Genomic DNA, 21,283 nt, shown 5'->3' on the forward strand with positions numbered 1-21,283 from the left:
ATGCCTCACCCCCTCTGTAACCTGAGGCAGAGGGATGCTGAGCCCACCGCCCACCGTCCCACTGACACTGCAGCAGCCCACCTCCGAAGCAGCTTCGCTTCTCTGGAAGGGTTCCCATTAGAAATGTTCGAATGGACTTTTCTGAATCTCGCAAGCTGTCATAGGAAGGGCATGTCAGCGCCGCACCCATTCTGCCTGGGCTGGGCCACTCCAGGACAGCTCCTGCCCGTCATACAAGATGAACCCGCACTTTCTTTCTCAGGGCTCCCACTCACACCCCCATGCCACCTGCTATTTCCAGAGCCCCCAGGAAGCTGAAATCCCACCCTTCCTGCAGGCAGGGCTGCCTGCCACCTTGTCCTTAGCTAGAAGCCCAGTGGGATGGGCACGGGAAAGCTGGGCCCTGCCCTACACACCATGGTCCAGGGGCTAGAGGGGCTCACACAGGCTCCCCCTTAATGAGGTGCCTGGAGATCATCCCGCTGTTCCCTATATTGTTGGGATCCCTCATCCCATATCACTTCCCCTTAGCTCCTTGGCCAGTGGGTTGCACAGTGGGGAGCTGGGGAGGGTGCTGTGGACCCCCCAATCCCTTGGCCCATTAGCCCCTAGGTGGGGTGTGTGTGCTGAGGGGTAATTGGGGCTCCCCATCCCTCTGCCCATTAGCTGCTAGGTTGGGGGGGTATTCTGAGGGGTAACTGAGGCTCCCATCCCTCTGCCCATTAGCCCCTCTCTGATGATGGGAGCTGGGGCTCCCAGCCCTTGGACAGGGGGAATCCTGTCCTGCTAAGGGGGTGGGTGGGGCAGCTGGGAGGGCCTCCATCTAAGGCAGCACCCCGGAAGACTGGGCCTCCCGGCTGTAACCCAGCACGGTACTTGGAGGTGCCGAGACGCCGGGCGGGAGGAGCGGGAGGAGGCGGGCGTTGTTGGACAGCCCCCATTGCCTGCAGCTATTGGCCCCAGGCCGCCCCCTGCCCCACGAGTGTCCCCCCTCCGAGCTCGGGGAGGAGACTGGGGCTCCTGCGGGAGCCCGCGAGGGGGAGGCGGCGGCGCCAGCTGCTCCTGAGCCCGGGAGCTGCGCTTGGTAACGGCGGGGAGGCTTGGCGACAGAGCCCGGGGGAGCAAGGGCCACGGGAGCGTCTCATCCTCCTCCCCCGCCCCAGAGGAGCAATTTATTCTCTCGCAGCCCGCTAGGCTCTCCATTGTCTCTGCCCGGCGGCGGGACCGGGCTGCGCGCCTCACTCCGCCGGCTCGCTCCATTGGTCGGCAGCGGCTGGCTTGTGTGCTCAGGCGTCGGCACCTGGCTCGTGGGGCGCGGAGGCTCCGGGCTGGGGCGGCGGCTGCTCCGCGTTCAGGAATGATGTGCGCAGCGGGGAGGCTAAGTGGCTCGCTCGCCTGTTGGGTCCGAGCTTTCTACTGAAAGAGGAGGCGGCTGGGGTGCGCGGCTCTGAGATTTTGCTCCCCCACAGCTTTCAAAGGGGGGGTGGGATATGGACTGACTAGCTCTGTACCATGGAGTCCGCGAGTTGGTTAAGCACCTTCTGCTTTCTCTTCTGTCTGAGACCAGGTAAGTGGACGCCCAGAATTTTGAAAAGCAGCATGAAGAAAGCGAGAGATTGAGAGAGGAAAAACCAACCAACCTCCCCCGCCCCCCATCTCCCAAATCCCACAGCTCGCCCCAAAATCTGGGAAGAGACAGATGGAATAAGCCAGGGCGATCTCTCTCTTCACAGCCGTCTGGGAGGGGGACTCGCATGAATTTTCTGGCGGAAACTCGTGTGGCTTTTTGAGTCAAAATGGAACTTCATGGCGAGATGTATGTTAAAGTAGGTCATGCCAGTCGGGCAGAGTGCTTGTCTCTCCCAGGCGCTGCTGATGACAGGTACTAGGCTGAGAAGGAGCTAGGGGATTAGTCGACTTTGTTCTCTTTGTTGTTTCTTCACGCTGTCGAAAAGTTAAATGCTCGGCAAATGGAGTAACTAATCATTTCTGGGTCAGTTTTAGGGTTTGGTGTGGACCCCTCGCTGCAGATTGACGTGCTGTCAGAATTGCAGCTGGGAAATTCCATAGCCGGAGTGCTGCAGGTCCAAGGGCTGCACAATGGGAGCAGAGCATTTCTCTTCCAAGGTATCGAGCATCTTTCCTATACTCCAGGCTGGGGTCAACCAAGGCTATTTGAATAATTTCTGAACTTGCCGGCAAATGTGTTTGACTGAACTTTTGCATTAGCTTGATGGCTGACACTATTCCTGAGGGATGATGCACAGATGATCCATTTTTAACAGCAAGGTTGCGTCCTGCTCTTTAAGAGTCATGTTTTTTCCCCCTCTCCCTGCCTACTTTTCTTTCACTCTCTTGCCCATTTTTTTTGATTGATGGAAACTTAATTAATGTACAGCAGGAACGATGATGGCAGATGGCTTATTTTGTGAGTTGTGGGGAGCAATGAATAATAACAACACACTCTTCTGAGCTGGAGGCAATTGATTTAGCTGGAAAACGCTAAACTAAGCTCCAGTTCTAGCTAAGAAAATACTCACTGAAAGTTTTATGTGAATAGACCAAAATGCTGAAATGAACTGTCCAGAGACTTGAGGCATGGGGCTCAAAACGTGAATATTTGCAGGGAACAAAAGAGTCCCTTCTGAACTGTAATGTTGCGCCCATTATACCAGAGAAAGAAAGAATGAATTTTGGCCATGTCTTAAAACCTCTGATTATTTCTCATGCCAGCCAAAGGACAGAAGCAGTAGTCTTGTCACAGTTTGAATAAATAAATTTCAGGTCTTAATTCCAAAATAATAAAACCTTCGTATAATCTAGTTCTCATTCTTAATGAAATAATAATGATAAAAAGATCATTTGAACTCATTGGTTTGGGTTATTTTGTCTGTACCTGTTAATTTTCAAATTAAAGTTTAATTATAGTTTTAAAATGTCATGGGATTTTAAATCAAGCTGCTGACAAGAATTAAATTCTGAGGAAAAGAAATTGCAGGCTTCATTAAAAAAAAATCCTGAAAGGTGGATGTTTGGAAGTAGATCTGTCATCTGAAAGCAGCTACAATGTGCTTTTTAAATGTGGCTAAACAGGAGCAGGGAAGATGGTTCAACATATGGTGGAGTGAGAATAAAGCCCTGCATCACTCTGCAGTTTTAAAACAGAGAGGATTGATTGTTCACATCATTTGTTGGGTTAGGAGTTTTTACTCTGTTCTGAAATGATTTCTGGTGCAACAGGCAAGAGGTAGTGCTACCCAGAGAGGGCAGTTGTAATTTGAGAGAGGTATAATGTGGGAATAGAAATTCTTTGTCACTTTTGCATTAATGATCCAAAAGCAAATAGTCACTAAAGGTCCTTTTAAAGGGGAATCTCCATAGTGGTGTGTTTCCCTGCTACAGCCAGCATGTGTCACTATGATCATTAACATTGAAGCATCGGCATATGCCTTCAAAAAGGAGCCAATTGACACATGCTGTATTTAAACAGAAATGGGCTCATTATTTCAGAGCTTCGACTTCTACAAGAATGGATAATTCTTAGAATGGCAACATGTTTGTGTGGCTCTGTAGTTTGAGTTCCAAAATACTTTAAATGTATACCTAGTTGTTCCAGTGTAAGGCCCCATGCTGTTTTTATTGGGGGGTGGGAGGGGAGTCAAAACTCACATTAACTTCAATGGTAATGGGACTGGTCATTTTCAAGAATAGTCCATTTTATTGTATATTTCTCCAGTGTTGACTTAAAAATCACTGGAGGTTTTTTAACTACTGCCTTTCTCCTTGTGTAACTGCTATGTCGTTCTGGGATGCATTGCCAATCTAATCAGATACAATGCTTCTGTTAAAGGTCAAGGACCCTAAACAAATGGGACTGATAGGACCTTAAACTCTCAGGCCTTTTTTTATTGTGGTTCTTCTCCCTGGTCCCCTTATTATATCTAATAAAAATACTTTTGTCTAAAGTGGTTGCTGAGGGCACTCAGCATCTCTTGGGAAGCCTTCCTCACATTGCAGGATTGGATGCTTTTCTCCTATTGCTATATGGCTAAATGACTGATTTTCTTACAATAAAGACAGTCTTCTCTGGATGGACAGACTTGTATTTTTCTTACTTGCATTTAGGAATATAGGCATTGCCATACTGTATCAGACCAGTGCTCTATTTAATCATTTTCATTCTGGTCTTCCACAATAAAGGACCGGGCAAACGAGACCATCTTTACTTCCTGTATATTAATTTGCTGAATGCAAAATTATTGATTTTATTTTTCCTCACCCTTGCCAGGGCTGTAGTCAGAGACATAAATCCTTAGTCATATTCTGAAAGAACCAAATAACAGAAGTAGTTGAAATGAACAGACTGGAGACATCCTGGATTCTTTACTAGCTCTGTGGGATCTATCTTCCCTCTCTTCTTTTCATATAGCTTAACTACATGAGATTTTGCGATGATTTTTTTTCTATCAAGAGTGTCTTTGGGCTACACCCTCAGTTGGTGTAAATCAATGTGGCTTCTATTGATTATTTGTTAATTGTGTTGCTCTTCCCATGGAAGTTCTTGGCGAAATTGAATGGGAGCAGAATCAGGCCCCTAATTCAATCCTATTCACAACAAATATTCTTGATACATCTATTTAAAAAGCATAAAAGAACTGAATGCAGAATGTATCATTATCTTTGAACATTTCAGAACAGTGGAGGCATGAACAGCTAACCGTCACAGGACAATTAAAGAAACAAAAGGGAGAAGTGAATGTAAAATAGTGGTCTCTCTCCTGCAGTCCTTACCTGGAGAAAAAGTCATTTTGATGTAAGTGGGGGTTTTGCCTGAGAAGAGACTGCAGAATTGGGTCTTGTACCATTTTGTGACACCAGATTTTTTTTTTTGCCTAATTAGGTATTCAGATAAAATTGTCCTTTCAGAATTAATTCTCATAGGAACCTATATTCTCAGGAGATATAATTAACTAATGGGTTATGAATTTAGTTTCACTCTTTCATGGTTCCTTCAGTAGAATCTAGATTGCTTCATATGCAGTTTCAGGTTCAAAAATAATTTGACATTCCAAAGTCACAGCCACTAAGACCCTCTTATTCTGTGTCAGACTGATCCTGCACTATTAAAGTCATTGGTACTTTTGCCATTGACTTCAAAAGGATCAAGATCAAGCACTATGTAGCTACAAGGGTTTCCATCACTGCAGAGATGTAATTGCACCATAATTGTAAGTACTTCAGTGTTGCTGATGGGAGAACACATTTTTAAATAGAAAATGGGGGGAAGTCTTCTTCTAAAAAGGATGATGTTGCTAAATATGGATATATACCAGTCACCAAGCAACCACAAACACAAGTATGGCAAGAACTCTTTTAGAGGAACTGTCCGAATCTTGTAAACCTCGGGATTTCATAGGATTGACTTGAAAGGCCCACAACCAAAACACCAACTGGAAATCAGTATTTGCTGGTTATGCATGACACCTCGAAGTATATGGTGGTGCTAGGGTGACCAGATGTTCTGATTTTACAGGGACAGTCCCGATTTTTGGGTCTTTTTCTAATATAGGCTCCTATTACCCCCCCACCCCCATCCTGATTTTTCACACTTGCTGTCTGGTTACCCTAGGTGGTGCAGTCACTGAAGGATAAAAGGACTGAGATAATTACGGCTGCACTGAGGAAACATGTAGTATTGCAGTTCAGCCCACCAAGTTGCACCTGGTATAAAGGAGTCACCCTGAGGTTGGGAATTAACAGCTCATACCTTTCAGGAAACTCCACTGTCTGTTTTCACAATTGTAACCACAGGGATGTGCTGGCTACCGCTTCCTGCAGCTCCCATTGGCTGAGAATGGGGAACTGTGGCCACTGGGAGGTGTGGGGAGCTGGGTCTGCGGACGGTAAATGTAAACAAAATGTCTCACGGCCCGCCTTTGGATTACCCTGATGGGACTGCGTGCCGAAGGTTGCTGACACCTGTGCTAAACTAAGGGACCATTCAAGGTGAAGTCGCCTTGTTAACACCCCTGTAGTCATGGGACAAAAAGGGGGGTTAGTGAGTTACAGATTGTTGTAATAAACCATAAATCCAATGCCTTTATAAAGACCATGATTTTTAGTGTCTAGTTAAGGTATGAATTTTAAGCTCCCAGGCTCCTTTTTTGAAAGTGTTATGCAGGTTTCCTTTGAGAATGAGGGCTGATAGATCAGATATAGAGTGATCACTTTGTGAAAAGTGTTCACCCACAAGTGATAGGGTGTTTTTTTCTTTTATCATATTCCTGAGTGAGTTAATTCAAGAGCTTAGTGATTGGTTTCACCCACATAGTTGTTGTGGCATTTAGTGCACAAGTGTTTGCATGACGGTGTATACGATCCGTGATCCACACTAGGAATCTGCTGGTAAAAGGCTTTGACATCACCAACTAAAACACTAAGTACTATGCTGTTTTCTTATCAGTGCACTTGATCACAGTGATCATTAGCTCAAAGTCTATCAAGTACTTGCAGTTTCCAGTCTCATCTGCATGACCAGTAAATTGCTTCTCAGGCAAAAGTGCTTTTGCCATGTTGAAGTATCAGTTGTAATACTTGCTTATAGCAACCAAAGGACTTATTTGAACACTGCAAGGAACAACTCTGGTACCCCAGGCAGGACTATATACAGACTGTGTTTCTCAGGAGTATGAAAAATCCACACCCTTGAGCTACATAATGACAGGTTTCAGAGTAGCAGCCGTGTTAGTCTGTATTCACAAAAAGGAGTACTAGTGGCACCTTAGAGACTAACCGATTTATTTGAGCATAAGCTTTCGTGAGCTACAGCTCCGATGAAGTGAGCTGTAGCTCATGAAAGCTTATGCTTAAATAAATTGGTTAGTCTCTAAGGTGCCGCAAGTACTCCTTTTCTTTTTATGACTGCAAGAGTATTTGTTGCATTTTGAACTGCCCTTCTTTATTTCAGGAGTTTCATGGACAACTACAGCATTAGAGACTAATGAAAAGTTTGAACATTATGGGTTTGATCATGCCAAATGCTGATCTTGTCAGAGTCCAGTAAAATATTTACACACGTATATAATCCCATTTAAATAAATTGTTTAACTGCTAATAGAAAATTGTGTTCTCAGATTTTAGCACCAAAATAAGGACAGTAAGTGTAACTTAGTTTCTTTAAACCACTACTGTGAGTAATACTTTTGTATCATTCTGTCTCTGAAGTTAAGGCTCTGTATCTTTTATACTCTGGTGGTGTCCAAAAGCCCCGGTCCCTTTGCTCTGGGTGCTGCACAAACACAAATGATCAGACAGTCCATCACGAACTCCTCTTGCATCAAGTTACAGGAGACGTAGAGTGGGTGAACAGATCATTCTACAGCATGTAAAAATAGGCATATAAAAAAGAGTATCAAGGAATGGTGCTGCATGATGTTTGTGTTATTATTGGATGGAAGTCTAAGGAAAGTATATATCCATCAAAGGAAAGAGAAAATAAGAGGACTGACAGAAAAGTGAAGTCAGACAGTTAATAAATACTGGAATATTTTTGGCTGTAGTGACTTTACATAAGATAAATGTAAAAAGAATATGAAAGAGTAGAGACTTGTCTATGCTACAGGGGAATTTTGTTCTAAGCTACGCAATTTGAATTACATGAGTAGCATAACTCAAATTGACGTAGCTTAGATCTACTTACCGCGGGGTCCAAACTATGTGATGTCGACAGGAGACGCTCTCCCGTCGACTCTCCCTACTTTTCTTGATCTGGTGGAGTACAGGAGTCGATGGGAGAGCAATCTGCAATTGATTTAGTGGGTCTTCACTGGACCCACTAAATCGACTGCCGATGCATTGATCGCCGCACATTGATTCCCCGGTAAGTGTAGACAAGCCCTAAGAAATCTTATGATTGGAATGCTGGATTTTGGAGCTCGTTCAGAAAAGCAACTAGTTTCTTCAGTTGAAATATTTAGCATTTAAGTGTTTATAGACAAAGCCCAGATATAGCTGATGAGCAGAAATGGTCCTAGTGGCAGTATATGGTAGGTTCCAATGAAGAATGATATGTGGTATAAAACACAAAAGAGCAGATTTAATCTGTCAGTATGAATTATGAAATGACTTTAGTACTACTGGCTTTTGAATTGGCACAAACTACTGCCAAAAAATAAAACTAAAATAGACCAGTTTGTACAATGGTTCATCATGACTCTATGGACAGCTAGCTCAGTATATATAAAGGTTAGCAGTACACTGTTGCAGTTTATATGCACTTATTATGTGTCCCTGGGTTTCCTGTCAGAAGGAGCATTCATTGTGTTTTGGTCTGTAATTATAGCTCCTCTCAGTGCCAAATAAATGAGTTAGAAAGAAACTTTAGAACTTTTTAAAATGAAATAAACTTTTATGTATCTGGAATAGGTTTCATGAAAATTTGATTCTGGCTTTGCACTTCACAAGGTTGTACTTGCAGTGTCATTCCCTTTCTAGTTTTGGAGAGATAGTGGTTTGTCTCTATGGAAGTAGCAGGGGTTTGGCTCTCCCTGGAGGCTAGGGCTGTAAGCGTGACGGCTATGTGCCTTTGTACTAACTCCTGGCTCTCCCTGGGCCCTTCCAGTTCCTTAACAGCATGGTTCCTGCAGGAAGACACTGTATGTGGGAGGAAAGGTAGGGTTCATGCAGCGTAGGGGGAGAAAGCAGATAAGTCTATGCTGACATGGACACAATAGTTTACCTGCCAAAATCTTGTGCGATTAGGGTGGGCTGGGGAGATATGATGCCAAAGAGAGTAGCTATCCCTTTGTGGTTTTCACAGCTTTGAGGAAGGGGGAGATGATGCAGTAGGACTGGCACTTCGCTCTTTTTTTACCTCTGCCTGTATTCAATGGAGTTCATTTCCAATGTCTGTGGAGAGGGTGGGGATAGGATGGTCAATGTAGCTTAGAATCTGGTAATTAATTCAATTTCAGTTACTTCTCCTACCCCTGCTGTTTAATTGTATACCTATAGGTAACAGGCATTGTTGAATTCTAGGAATACTTACAATACAAAAGTGAGGGTGCCGTAGTACTATATCGGTTCACGTAATAATCATTTGGGGTATGATTCTGCCAGAATGAGTAATACCTAATTCTGCAAGTAATCCTATTGATTTTAATAGTACTACTCATGGAGAAAGGTACTGCTCACATAAGAATGTGAGAATGGGACCCTTCTAATTTTAAGAATATGAGCAGAAATCTGTGGGACTCAGGTTACAATCTGGGCAAACCTTCTTTTGTCTAAGAACTGCTTTTTCCATAGCAATTCTGTTAGCTGGTTTAATGCAAATAATTACACACCATTTACACAATAACTGTTGGCTAAAGCTATTCACTTATAGCTATAAAATAATCATAATTGCTATTGTACATCACTTTCCTGTTCTTGAAGAAGGCCCACATGCCAACTTAATAGAATCTCAAGAAGAAAATTCCTAACTTGGCCGATTGTATCTCTAAACACATAGGGCTCAATTCAGTATATTTGTGTGAAAACCAGAGAGAGATTAATATGGCGCATAGCTCCAAAGTATGCACTGTAGGAAAATACGTGCACTCAGTACCAGTATATTCGAATGGGAGTGTAAATTCTTGCTTAAATTGATGAGGGAGACTATTGAGTAAGTCAGAAGAATGAAGGCCAGCAAGTGGAATGGGCATCTGTCTGCATGTGACAGGACACCTAGGCAGCTGGTCAGTAGCAGATAAGCATAGATGGCAGTCACCAAACAACCTCTGTTGAAAGTATAGCAGGACACAATGGACTCTGTTGAAGTAAAATATCTTATGTTTTACATATGGTATAGTGCATAGCATTTTGATCCACTATGTAGAATGAGATCTAGGGGATAGGGACTTCTGTACATCTGGTACCCGTTAAATGTGTTGCCCCCACGTTGCTGCTCAATACTCCCAGAGCAAAGAGATGGCATCCTGTGGGTGAGGTGTTGCTACTCTGTATGTAATTGTTTTTCTGTAATCTGTCTCTGATGGGACACGTGGTCACCAGAGAACAGCTATGACCAGCTACATAAGGGTTTTTTGGGGGTTTTCACAGCAATGGTCTTAGAACATAGGAATTTTCTGCACAGTACCTGATACTCTGGGTCAGTGCCTGAATGTATTTTTCTTCCCCTTACCCACACCCAACTCCAGTGTCTGCTGTGTGTGAAAGCACAGGTATGATATAAGGAACAGGGTGCCTGAACGTTCCTGTGGTCCAGTCCTGCCTACCCACTTTTAACTCATATTGTCCAGAGCCCATAGAAGTGGGATGGAAAGGTAGCTGTAGAACTGCTTGCTGAATATAGAGTCTGTCACAGTTTCAGGCTGACTGCACTTATAATCCTCCTTTATGGTCTACTTTAGGAGTGTCCAGTCAGGTCTCAGACCTCCAGCCCGCACCTATCTCTGGGCAGGGACCCATATCCCACTCCCTTCCGAGCAGGGGTTTTAAGGTTGCACAGCCCCTTGTCTTACTTTGTGCTATCCCCAGCAAGCCAGTCTGCCTAATGGCCAGCACCTGGGCTTTGCTTTCTCTCTGAGGGCTATGATAGATGTGATTTACCAGTAATCCAAACAGCTCTTTCTTAAGAAAGCACATTTATTCAAAGAAGGAAGAAGAAGTGGGACCGCTAAACACTGAGAATGGAGTGGAGGTCAAAGATAATCTAGGCATGACCCAATATCTAAACAAATACTTTGCCTCAGTCTTTAATAAGGCTAAAGAGGATCTTAGGGATAATGGTAGCATGACAAATGGGAATGAGGATATGGAGGTAGATATTACCATATCTGAGGTAGAAGTGAAACTCGAACAGCTTAATGGGGCTAAATCGGGTGGCCTAGATAATCTTCATCCAAGAATATTAAAGGAATTGGCACATGAAATTGCAAGCCCATTAGCAAGAATTTTTAATGAATCTGTAAACTCAGGGGTTGTACCGTATGATTGGAGAAGTGATAACATAGTTCCTATTTTTAAGAAAGGAAAAAAAGGTGATCCGGGTAACTACAGGCCTGTTAGTTTGACATCTGTAGTATGCAAGGTCTTGGAAAAACTTTTGAAGGAGAAAGTAGTTAAGGACATTGAGGTCAATGGTAAATGAGACAAAATACAACATGGTTTTACAAAAGGCAGATCGTGCCAAACCAACCTGATCTCCTTCCTTCAGAAAGTAACAGATTTTTTAGACAAAGGAAATGCAGTGGATCTAATTTACCTCGATTTCAGTAAGGCGTTTGATACTGTGCCACATAGGGAATTATTAGTTAAATTGGAAAAGATGGGGATCAATATGAAAATTGAAAGGTGGATAAGGAATTGGTTAACAGGGAGACTACAGAGGGTCCTACTGAAAGGTGAACTGTCAGGCTGGAGGGAGGTTACCAGTGGAGTTCCTCAGGGATCAGTTTTGGGACCAATCTTATTTAATCTTTTTATTACTGACCTCAGCACAAAAAGTGGGAGTGTGCTAATAAAGTTTGCGGATGATACAAAGCTGGGAGGTATTGCCAATTTAGAGAAGGACCGGGAAATCCTACAGGAAGATTTGGATGACCTTGTAAACTGGAGTAATAGTAATAGGATGAAATTTAATAATGAGAAGTGTAAGGTTATGCATTTAGGGATTAATAACAAGAATTTTAGTTATAAGCTGGGGACGCATCAATCAGAAGTAACGGAGGAGGAGAAGGACCTTGGAATATTGGTTGATCAGAGGATGACTATGAGCCACCAATGTGATATGGCTGTGAAAAAAGCTAATGCGGTCTTGGGATGCATCAGGCGATGTATTTCCAGTAGAAATCAGGAGGTTTTAGTTCCGTTATACAAGGCACTGGTGAGACCTCACCTGGAATACTGTGTGCATTTCTGGTCTCCCATGTTTAAGAAGGATGAATTCAAACTGGAACAGGTACAGAGAAGGGCTACTAGGATGATCCAAGGAATGGAAAACCTGTCTTATGAAAGGAGACTCAAGGAGCTTGGCTTGTTTAGCCTAACTAAAAGAAGGCCGAGGGGAGATATGATTGCTCTCTATAAATATATCAGAGGGATAAATACCGGAGAGGGAGAGGAATTATTTAAGCTCAGTATCAATGTGGACACAAGAACAAATGGATATAAGCTGGTCACTGGGAAGTTTAGACTTGAAAGTAGATGAAGGTTTCTAACCATCAGAGGAGTGAAGTTTTGGAATAGCCTTCCAAGGGAAGCAGTGGGGGCAAAAGACCTATCTGGCTTTAAGATTAAACTCGATAAGTTTATGGAGGAGATGGAATGATGGGATAACATGATTTTGGTAATTAATTGATCTTTAAATATTCATGGTAAATAGATCCAATGGCCTGTGATGGGATGTTAGATGGGGTAGGATCTGAGTTACTACAGAAAATTCTTTCCTGGGTATCTGGTTGGTGAATCTTGCCCATATGCTTAGGGTTTAGCTGATCGCCACATTTAGGGTCGGGAAGGACTTTTCCTTCAGGGAAGATTGGAAGAGGGCCATGGAGGTTTTTCGCCTTCCTCTGTAGCATGGGGCACGGGTCACTTGCTGGAGGATTCTCTGGTCCTTGAAATCTTTAAGCCACGATTTGAGGACTTCAATAGCTCAGACATAGGTGAGAGGTTTTTCGCAGGAGTGGGTGGGTGAGATTCTGTGGCCTACGTTGTGCAGGAGGTCGGACTAGATGATCATAATGGTCCCTTCTGACCTTAGTATCTATGAATCTATTCGTAGGGAAAAAGCAACAAGACAAAACATTAAAAAACCCAGTAAACTAATTTAAATGCACACTAAACATACCAGGAGTCACCCATCAATCTTACGGGGCCCTGGTATCCCAAAGTCCTTCCAGTTCTTCAGCAGGATTTAAGCCCCTTTGGACAAAAGGTCATGTCCATTTGCTGGCTTAGAAAGAAAGCCCTGTACCAGTTCAAGCTCAGCTTTTTATATCAAAATCCCTTTCTTTGTGTGAGTCTATGGAATACCCAGTTTGAACCAGTATATGCAAACCTCTTCAGTGTTTCATTAGCAAAGAGTGAAGCTGAATGCAGGTTAAGTTGAACAAGTAGAACTTTGATGTGGACACAGTGGAAAAATGAGGACAGATTCATGCACAGAACTAAGCGGCAGGCCACAACTTTCTGGTAAATCTGAACACAGAGGAGGGGTGCTACCCACCCATCACACATAGTCTCCTATACCAGGCACTTAATTGGTTCCAGTGTGTGGGTTACAGGGCTCCTTACTGTATAACTTATAACTCAGAGTAGGCTTTGCTCAGCTCATTCCTCCCAGGACTCAGCTCTCTCTGGGTCCCAGTATCCTACTCCCCATGAGGGGACAGAGGGTGGGGACCATGGCCTACAAGGGCCACAAGGACTCACCTTGACCTGCAAGGGCCACAAGATCTGACCCTATCCCATAAGCCTGAGATCCATCATCAAAATTCCAGGTCTTCTCTTCTCTTAACCCAGCCCCCCATGGTTGGTTAGAACCCAGCCCCCCATGGTTGGTTAGAACGAGCCTCTGATAGTGTGGCTGATGTTATTAGGCCCTGTGATGGTGTCCCCTGAATAGATATGTGGGCACAGTTGGCAACAGGCTTTGTTGCAAGGATAGGTTCCTGGGTTAGTGGTTCTGTTGTGTGGTATGTTGTATGTGGTTGTTGGTGAGTATTTGCTTCAGGTTGGGGGGCTGTCTGTCTCACAAATCTTGGGAGACAGGCCAGTCCTTGCCTACAGACAGCCCCGCAACCTGAAGCAAATACTCACCAACAACCACATACCACACAACAGAACCACTAACCCAGGAACCTATCCTTGCAACAAAGCCCGTTGCCAACTGTGCCCACATATCTATTCAGGGGACACCATCACAGGGCCTAATAACATCAGCCACATTATCAGAGGCTCGTTCACCTGCACATCCACCAATGTGATATTGCCATCATGTGCCAGCAATGCCCCTCTGCCATGTACATTGGTCAAACTGGACAGTCTCTACATAAAAGAATAAATGGACACAAATCAGATGTCAAGAATTATAACACCCATAAACCAGTCGGAGAACACTTCAATCTCTCTGGTCACGCAATTACAGACATGAAGGTCGCTATCTTAAAACAAAAAAACTTCAAATCCAGACTCCAGCGAGAAACTGCTGAATTGGAATTCATTTGCAAATTGGATACTATTAATTTAGGCTTAAATAGAGACTGGGAGTGGCTAAGTCATTATGCAAGGTAGCCTATTTCCCCTTGTTTTTTCCTACCCCTCCCCCGGTCCCCCCTCCCCCAGACGTTCTGGTTAAACTTGGATTTATGCTGCAAATGGCCCACCTTGATTATCATACACATTGTAAGGAGAGTGATCACTTTAGATAAGCTATTACCAGCAGGACAGTGGGGTGGGAGGAGGTATTGTTTCATGGTTTCTGGGTATATAATGTCTTCTGCAGTTTCCACAGTATGCATCCGATGAAGTGAGCTGTAGCTCACGAAAGCTTATCCTCAAATAAATTGGTTAGTCTCTAAGGTGCCACAAGTACTCCTTTTCTTTTAGCTTTATCTCAAGCTCTAAGATACACTAATATGCCCATCACTATGGTATCTAATGGTTTTGCCCTAGAAAAAATAGACTTAATATGATGTAAAAGGGGTTCCAATATTATAGTGGAACCTTTTTGGTTAGAGGTAGCAAGAGTTACATTGCTTTTCCATTATAAATGCTTATTTGGATAGTTCAGGTAATTATAACTTAGCCCTAAAAATAATAAAACAAATTTGTTGCTAACATAACATGATTAAGGTTAAGCCAGGGAATATGTTTATTTTTATGAAACCTGAAAAAAAATCAATGTAGCTATTTTTAATTTACAGTCTTGCAGATAAAAAATAGAAAGTGGTTTCAAATGTTGTTTTGTACTCCTGTAATTCAAAAATGTCTTTTCTGGTTCAGCACTGCCCCTCTGTAGTTTCCTCAGGTTCACCAAACAGTTGGGTGATAGCTGTGTAATATGACTTTAGAAAAGTGGATTTTGTACCCAACCAGCAACTCTTGACAGATGCTAGTCTTAAAAGAAGGCTAAAGATGGGCACATGGATAGAATAGAACAGAACTCTGAAAACAATGTTCATGAGGGTTTTAGCATATAGATGGAACATACATTTGCAGCAGCAAAATATTGAGGGCCGATTGTCATTCTTCAAAAGGAGCTATTACAATCTGTATTGTTAGTGATCCATAAACTGTGGACTCTTCTAGTGAAATTTGACCTGATTGGACCACAGTGGCTATGGTTTATGGTCGCAAGAATCCTTTTCATAAAGAAGACTCATGTCAGCCTTGACAACATAGATTGCATTGTAAAAGTCCCTAAAGGCAAATAGTAAACCAGAAACGTTCCAAAGGAACTTTTGTGGCTTTGAGGTAAAAAATCTGTGTTTTAATAACTCTCTAAACACGTATTTGCATAATGGACCATTCAAGGCAGCCCTTATAATCACTATCTCTGGAACTAGTATCACTGGACTTTAAACATCATCACCTGTAAAAGTCTTAAGGGCCCAACAGGAATAAGTAAGTTCTCTGGTCAATAATCCTCTTTAAATTTTCTCTAAATACATTTTTTTAAAATGTTGGGGTATAAATAGATTAATCCAATGGACCATGTGGGGTTTGAGGGGAGGGGGTTTGCTGCAAAGGCAGAGGCAGCCAGTCATGGAGCAGGAATTTGATAGTTGGCTTTACTGAGACCACACCTGCAATTTGCATTCATTTCTGGGCTAATCCATCTCAAAAAGACATTGATTGAAAGCAAGGAGTTCAGAGGACAACAATAAAAATGATTATATAGCAAGGAGGATTGACTTACTAAGAAAGATTAAAGGAACTAAATATATATAGCTTGTCTAAGCAATGACTATGATGTAAGATGATAACAGTCTACAAGTTTTAGAAGGCTGTAAACCCTAAGAAGGAAGGATTTATTTAGTATTCTGAAAGGTGAAACTAAGAATAATGTAATGATATTAAGAAAGAAAATTTCAAGTAACAATCAGAAAAATCTTCCTGACAGTGAGCTATATTATATTGTGGCTTAGTCACTGAAAGGAAATGATGGAAGTTCCCATCACTTTGCTCTTGTAAAGGCAGAGTGGAAAAATTCTAGAAAATTATAAGATAGATTACAGTCATATTTTAATGCATTGGGTGGGGACTGACTGGCTGACCTAATTAGCATTTTTCAGCTCTATTTTATATAAATCTATGGTGATGAAGGATCAGTTAGAGCATTGTGTGTGTGCATGTGAGGGGAACTAGAGAGGCAGATTTTTAAAGATATAAAGGGGAATTAAATACCCAACACCAATTAAGATTAAAGCGTTTTCCTTTGTGCCTTTGAAAATCATTCCCATAGTTTTCATGTATTTTAGAGTTTACTTTAAAAGTGTTTTACATAAAACTGACATAATGAACTAAAACATACAAATGCAAAGAAAATCAAAGTTCAAGCTGCTGTTCTAACCTTTGTTCATCCTAGCATTGTAGATTGGGCATTACTTTTAGTACCTATGATAGTATTCAGTGGGACTCGTAAAAAAAATTTAAAATAAAACATTTTCCTAGAAAAATGGGTATTCATTGAAATCTGATTTGGGCACAATTTTCCATTAGAAAAAAATTAAAACTAAATAGTTTTGTGTTGGGTCAATATTAATCTCTAGTGTGGTGTCTCATGGGACCTGTAGTTCTGCTTCCCTCATGTCCCCATTCTTTCCATGGCCTGTGCTCCCTAGCTGGACTACATCTCCCATCGCACATGGAAATCTCTCCTTCTGCATTCATAATCAAAATTTTTTAAGAACTTCTTACACACAAAAAGATTTTATATTTCAACTTTTTATCCCTGTTTGGCATTAAAACAAATGTTGAAATGGCAGAATTTCCCTTGGGAGGGCAAAATTCTGGTTTTTGATCACCTCCAAGTCAATAGCTACTGACCCGCCTTAATTTTTAGTAATTATAAGCCATGTCATGTGTTTGGGGCCCGGAAATAAAGATCAGTCTCTATTAACACTTTATTCATCAATTTAGACGAAAGAGAAAAACTTTAGCCCTAGCATCTAACAAGCTTGTGGAACAGTCAATTAACCTTGAAATAGTTACAAAAGAACTATACACCAGGAAATCAGCACACAACAGATCCTATTACAATAACCGCCATTGCAAATGTGAGGGATTAGCTTGCAAACAGAAAGTAGCTGTCAACCTATCAAAATAACAGCTATACCATCCTCTCTAGTGTCATACATCATAACTATATATGAAGGTCAGTACTATAGGAAGAACAGAAGACATCTGCAGAAAACCAGAGAACACAGACTTTCTTTAGGATATTCAGAATGCTACTGACAGAAGTAACACGTGCCCACATGGTCGCTGACAATGAAGAGCAGCAAACAAGAGCAGCAAACAAGCTTCAGGTGTTAAATCCACCTCGGCAGCCAAATAGGCCTCAACAGAAGAAATGGTTAGGTGAACAAGAAGTGACTGTGTGATCAGAAACCATTAGTCTCTGAATTTTATTGACGCTTGTACAATAACTCGTCATAATCCTCTCATCTCTTTGGAGACCTTGAATTTAGATTTTCCTGTTTGTTCAGTGTAATAATTGGCTTTATTAGTTTAGTTTGATTCTTTCTTTCTTATACCAACGCCTGCCATGTGATGGATATAGCCTTTTGTAACCGTGATCTGTGTTATGGAACTCAGGCTAGGAAATAAGATAAATTTTTTAACAACTGTCCTGTGTGTTGTGCCCTTTTATGGTACTAGTTGTGCTGGAAGACAGTGGGATATTTTCCTTGCTGTTTTCAGTTTGTGTGTCAGCCTTAGCAGCATTGCTCAGTGTGATATTTTTGTTCGCTGCTAGGTCAGCTTGGTACATTGTGTGCATGTGGCAATATACAGTAGAGCATACCAAAGTGCATATGCTGCTAGCAGCAGCAGCACAAACCAAGACAAGCTTGATTTTTCTCCACAGGTTTAAGGTTTTCCAAAACAGTTTTCTAGACGATTTCAAGAGTTAAAAATTATCTATACTAGTCACAAGCTCCAAATGGAATTGGAGGATGATTATAACAAACAGAAATCCTGCTCTTCACTAATACTTCTAAGTCCTTGTTCCAGAATAATGGCTGGACTTTTGGGTTGGCATCAGCCCCAGACAACCCACGAACAAGCTTACTGGCCAGATATTGCTGGAAATATGGCAGATGTTCTGTATTATCTAATGAGGAAAGCAAACAAAAGAAAGCATCTTCCAAATTTGCACTAGCTATCAATAAGACTGTCAGAACATAGACTGTGGGGCCATGGAAAACTGGTAATTAAAATAAAAATCATAGTGCAATATATGTGGGTGAGTTAGGTGGCCTAGTGATGAGCACACTTAGTGCCACATCCCAGTGACTGGGTCCTGCAATTCAGGCCCTCCTTTAAATGGAGGTACAATGAGGTCAGCAGGTGGCTTGGGTCCCTCCTGTAGTAGGGGCAGTGGTAGAGGAGCCCAGGCCTGCCCTCTCCACTGGGCTCTAACAGCACCTGGCAAGGTGCCTGTCGAGTTGCCCTCACTGGGTCACTTTCTACTGCCTAATTTTCTCTAGCAGCTTCCATTCCAAAACAAGATAAAAAGAAGGTTAAAAAGGTGCCAATGTATGTTGAGTGAGTCTTTATTTCCTTTGACTCTTTGATAGGATTTAGTAGTTGCAATAAAAGTGTGGAAGGTTAATGTCTGTAATGTCCATTAAGCATAGTCAGCCTTTAGAGCCCTGGAAGCCGAGGCCACCTACTTCTATTTTGGAGACTTAGAAATATAAAGGACAATCATAGTTTTGACCTTTTTCTAAAAGTGTGTTTCTCACTGTTTACTTGCAAACAGCCTTGAAAGTATGTATATGTGTGTGTGTATGTATATATAATATGAAAATATCCTGATGTAAACCAGTCACTAGGGCTGGATGTTCCATTCTGATATATGTAACTTACAAATGTAGGTTTTTTTGTTACATAACTGCACTCAAAAACAAAACAATGTAAAACTGTAGAGCCGGCAAGTCCACTCAGTCCTACTTGTTCAGCCAATCACTAAGAAAATAAATTTGTTTACATTTACAGTGTCACCTGAAAATGAGAACAGGCATTTACATGGCAGTTTTGTAGCCAGCATTGCAAGGTATTTACATGCCATATATGCTAAACATTTGTATGCCCCTTCATGCTTTGGCCACCATTCCAGAGGACCTGTTCTCACATTCAGGTGACATTGTAAACGAGAAGTGGGCAGCATTATCTCCTGCAAATATAAACAAACTTGTTTGTCTGAGCGATTGGCTGAACAAGAAGTAGGACTGAGTAGACTTGTAGGCTCTAAAGTTTTACCTTGTTTTATTTTTGAGTGGAGTTATTTTTTGTACAAATGTACAAATTCTACATTTGTAAGTTCAACTTTCATGATAAAGAGATTTCCCTACAGTACTTATATTAGGGGAACTGAAAAATACTATTTCTTTTGTTTTTTACAGTGTAAATATTTGTAATAAAAATAAATATAAAGTGAGCACTGTACAGTTTGTATTCTGTGTGGTAATTGAAATCAATATATTTGAAAATGTAGAAAACATCCAAAATATTTAAATAAAAGCTATTCTATTATTATTTAACAGTGCAATGAATCACAAATAATTTTTTTAATTGCTTGACAGCCCTAATATATAGGTTGTTGGGACGCATGAAACCTATGGTCATGAATCCTTTGTTTTTCTGAGAGAATGAAAGCCAATTTGCAGTTGTGTGGGATAGGCTGTCTCATATGCTGTCAAGGGCTCTAAGCTGTAGCCCCACCAGTATAAACTCTTCTCACATCAAAGTGACATTTGGCCAAAGGGAGGATGGGGGTATTTTAGTAATCACAGTGTGGTCTGGTACTGGATTACACCTGAAATGGGTAACAGAGGACTCTTTAATACTAATCCTGACACTTAAATGTACTCTTTTTGTGGCCTGAGCCAAGACAATTAACCTTTCAGCCTGTGTTTCCCCTGTCTCTAAAATGGGGATGATAATATGTAGCGACCAGACAGAGGCAGTTGTGAAGTGCAGTGTATATGCTGAAGTTCACTAGAAGGCACACAGCATTCCCCTGACCTGCTGTTTACTTGGGGAATTATCCCTGGCAATGGCTGTTTAAATGCTGGCAACTGCTCAAAATCAGTTGGCCTTCACTTCTGCAGCAGGTGGCTAGGGGTAGAGAAACAGACTCACCTTCCTACATGTATATAAAAAGAGTTAGTTTAATACAGATATGCTCCAAAGAGTCATTTAAATGACCCTATCCAAAATTGTAAGGCTACCCCTGAAGTATGATCATGGTTGAGAGCACTCAGTATATTTCAAGGTGTAGGTGCTGAAAAATTGTTTTGCAGGCTCACAAAAAATGCTAAGGATGGTTATTTTAAGTACACACTCACGGATCGGGTTTGAGAAAAGGCACTACACAAACTCTCAGCTTGGCATGACTTTCCTCAGGCTTCTAGAAAAATCTAGTTCACAGTGGGCATATTTAGAGGCTGAACACTGCATAGTCATTCTCACCCTCATATTTTATCACCTGTTTTGCAGCACGCTCCAGCATAGATGTGAAACGCTGTTATTGATTAACATTGAATGCCTAACGTACCAACAGCTCTGATTTGCCCAGGACAGTCTCAGGTTTGCAAACCCTGTCCTGATGAACTGTAACTGCTTGTTGTCCCAAGGTTGCGTGGTTGTTCCCAGTCAACTATCATATTGTACTATATTGTCTAGTGTTTTTTATTCTTTTGTTTTATTGGGTCACAGGACAATTTGTCTCTTAAACTATTGTGATAGACCCAGGCCAGTTGGGTACAGCAGAGTAGTAGAAGGCAGATATACTGGATAAGCAGTTTTCTGTTCCCTGATGACCAGAGCAGGGGCTGCCCTAGAGCAATGAGGAACCTGCAAGAACGAATTAAGACAGGCAAACTAATTAAGACACCTGGAGCCAATTAAGAACATACTAGAATCAATTATGGAAGGCTGCTGTGAGATCTCTGAGGCGAGCAAATCTGCCTATGAGCGCAGGATCCACTTTGTCACACTATGTATAAAATTAATAGAAAGGAAAACTAATAAATCAAGCTAAAATTGT

The 21,283-nt window shown here is 41.9% G+C and overlaps 1 protein-coding gene across 1 annotated transcript in view; it reads left to right on the top strand.

Annotated features, from left to right (window-relative positions):
• Positions 1 to 1,021: 1,021 nt before the first annotated feature.
• Positions 1,022 to 21,283, top strand: part of NELL2 (neural EGFL like 2) — a 242,198-nt gene continuing 221,936 nt past the window's right edge. The window contains exons 1-2 of the mRNA XM_084639619.1: positions 1,022 to 1,567; positions 1,999 to 2,127. Of these exons, the coding sequence (XP_084495745.1) occupies positions 1,513 to 1,567; positions 1,999 to 2,127 (184 nt within the window). The 5' untranslated portion in view covers positions 1,022 to 1,512. The remainder of the gene's footprint in view (positions 1,568 to 1,998; positions 2,128 to 21,283) is intronic.

This window comes from Lepidochelys olivacea, assembly GCF_965140295.1.
Source record: "Lepidochelys olivacea isolate rLepOli2 genome assembly, chromosome: 1".
Lineage (NCBI taxonomy): Eukaryota > Metazoa > Chordata > Testudines > Cheloniidae > Lepidochelys > Lepidochelys olivacea.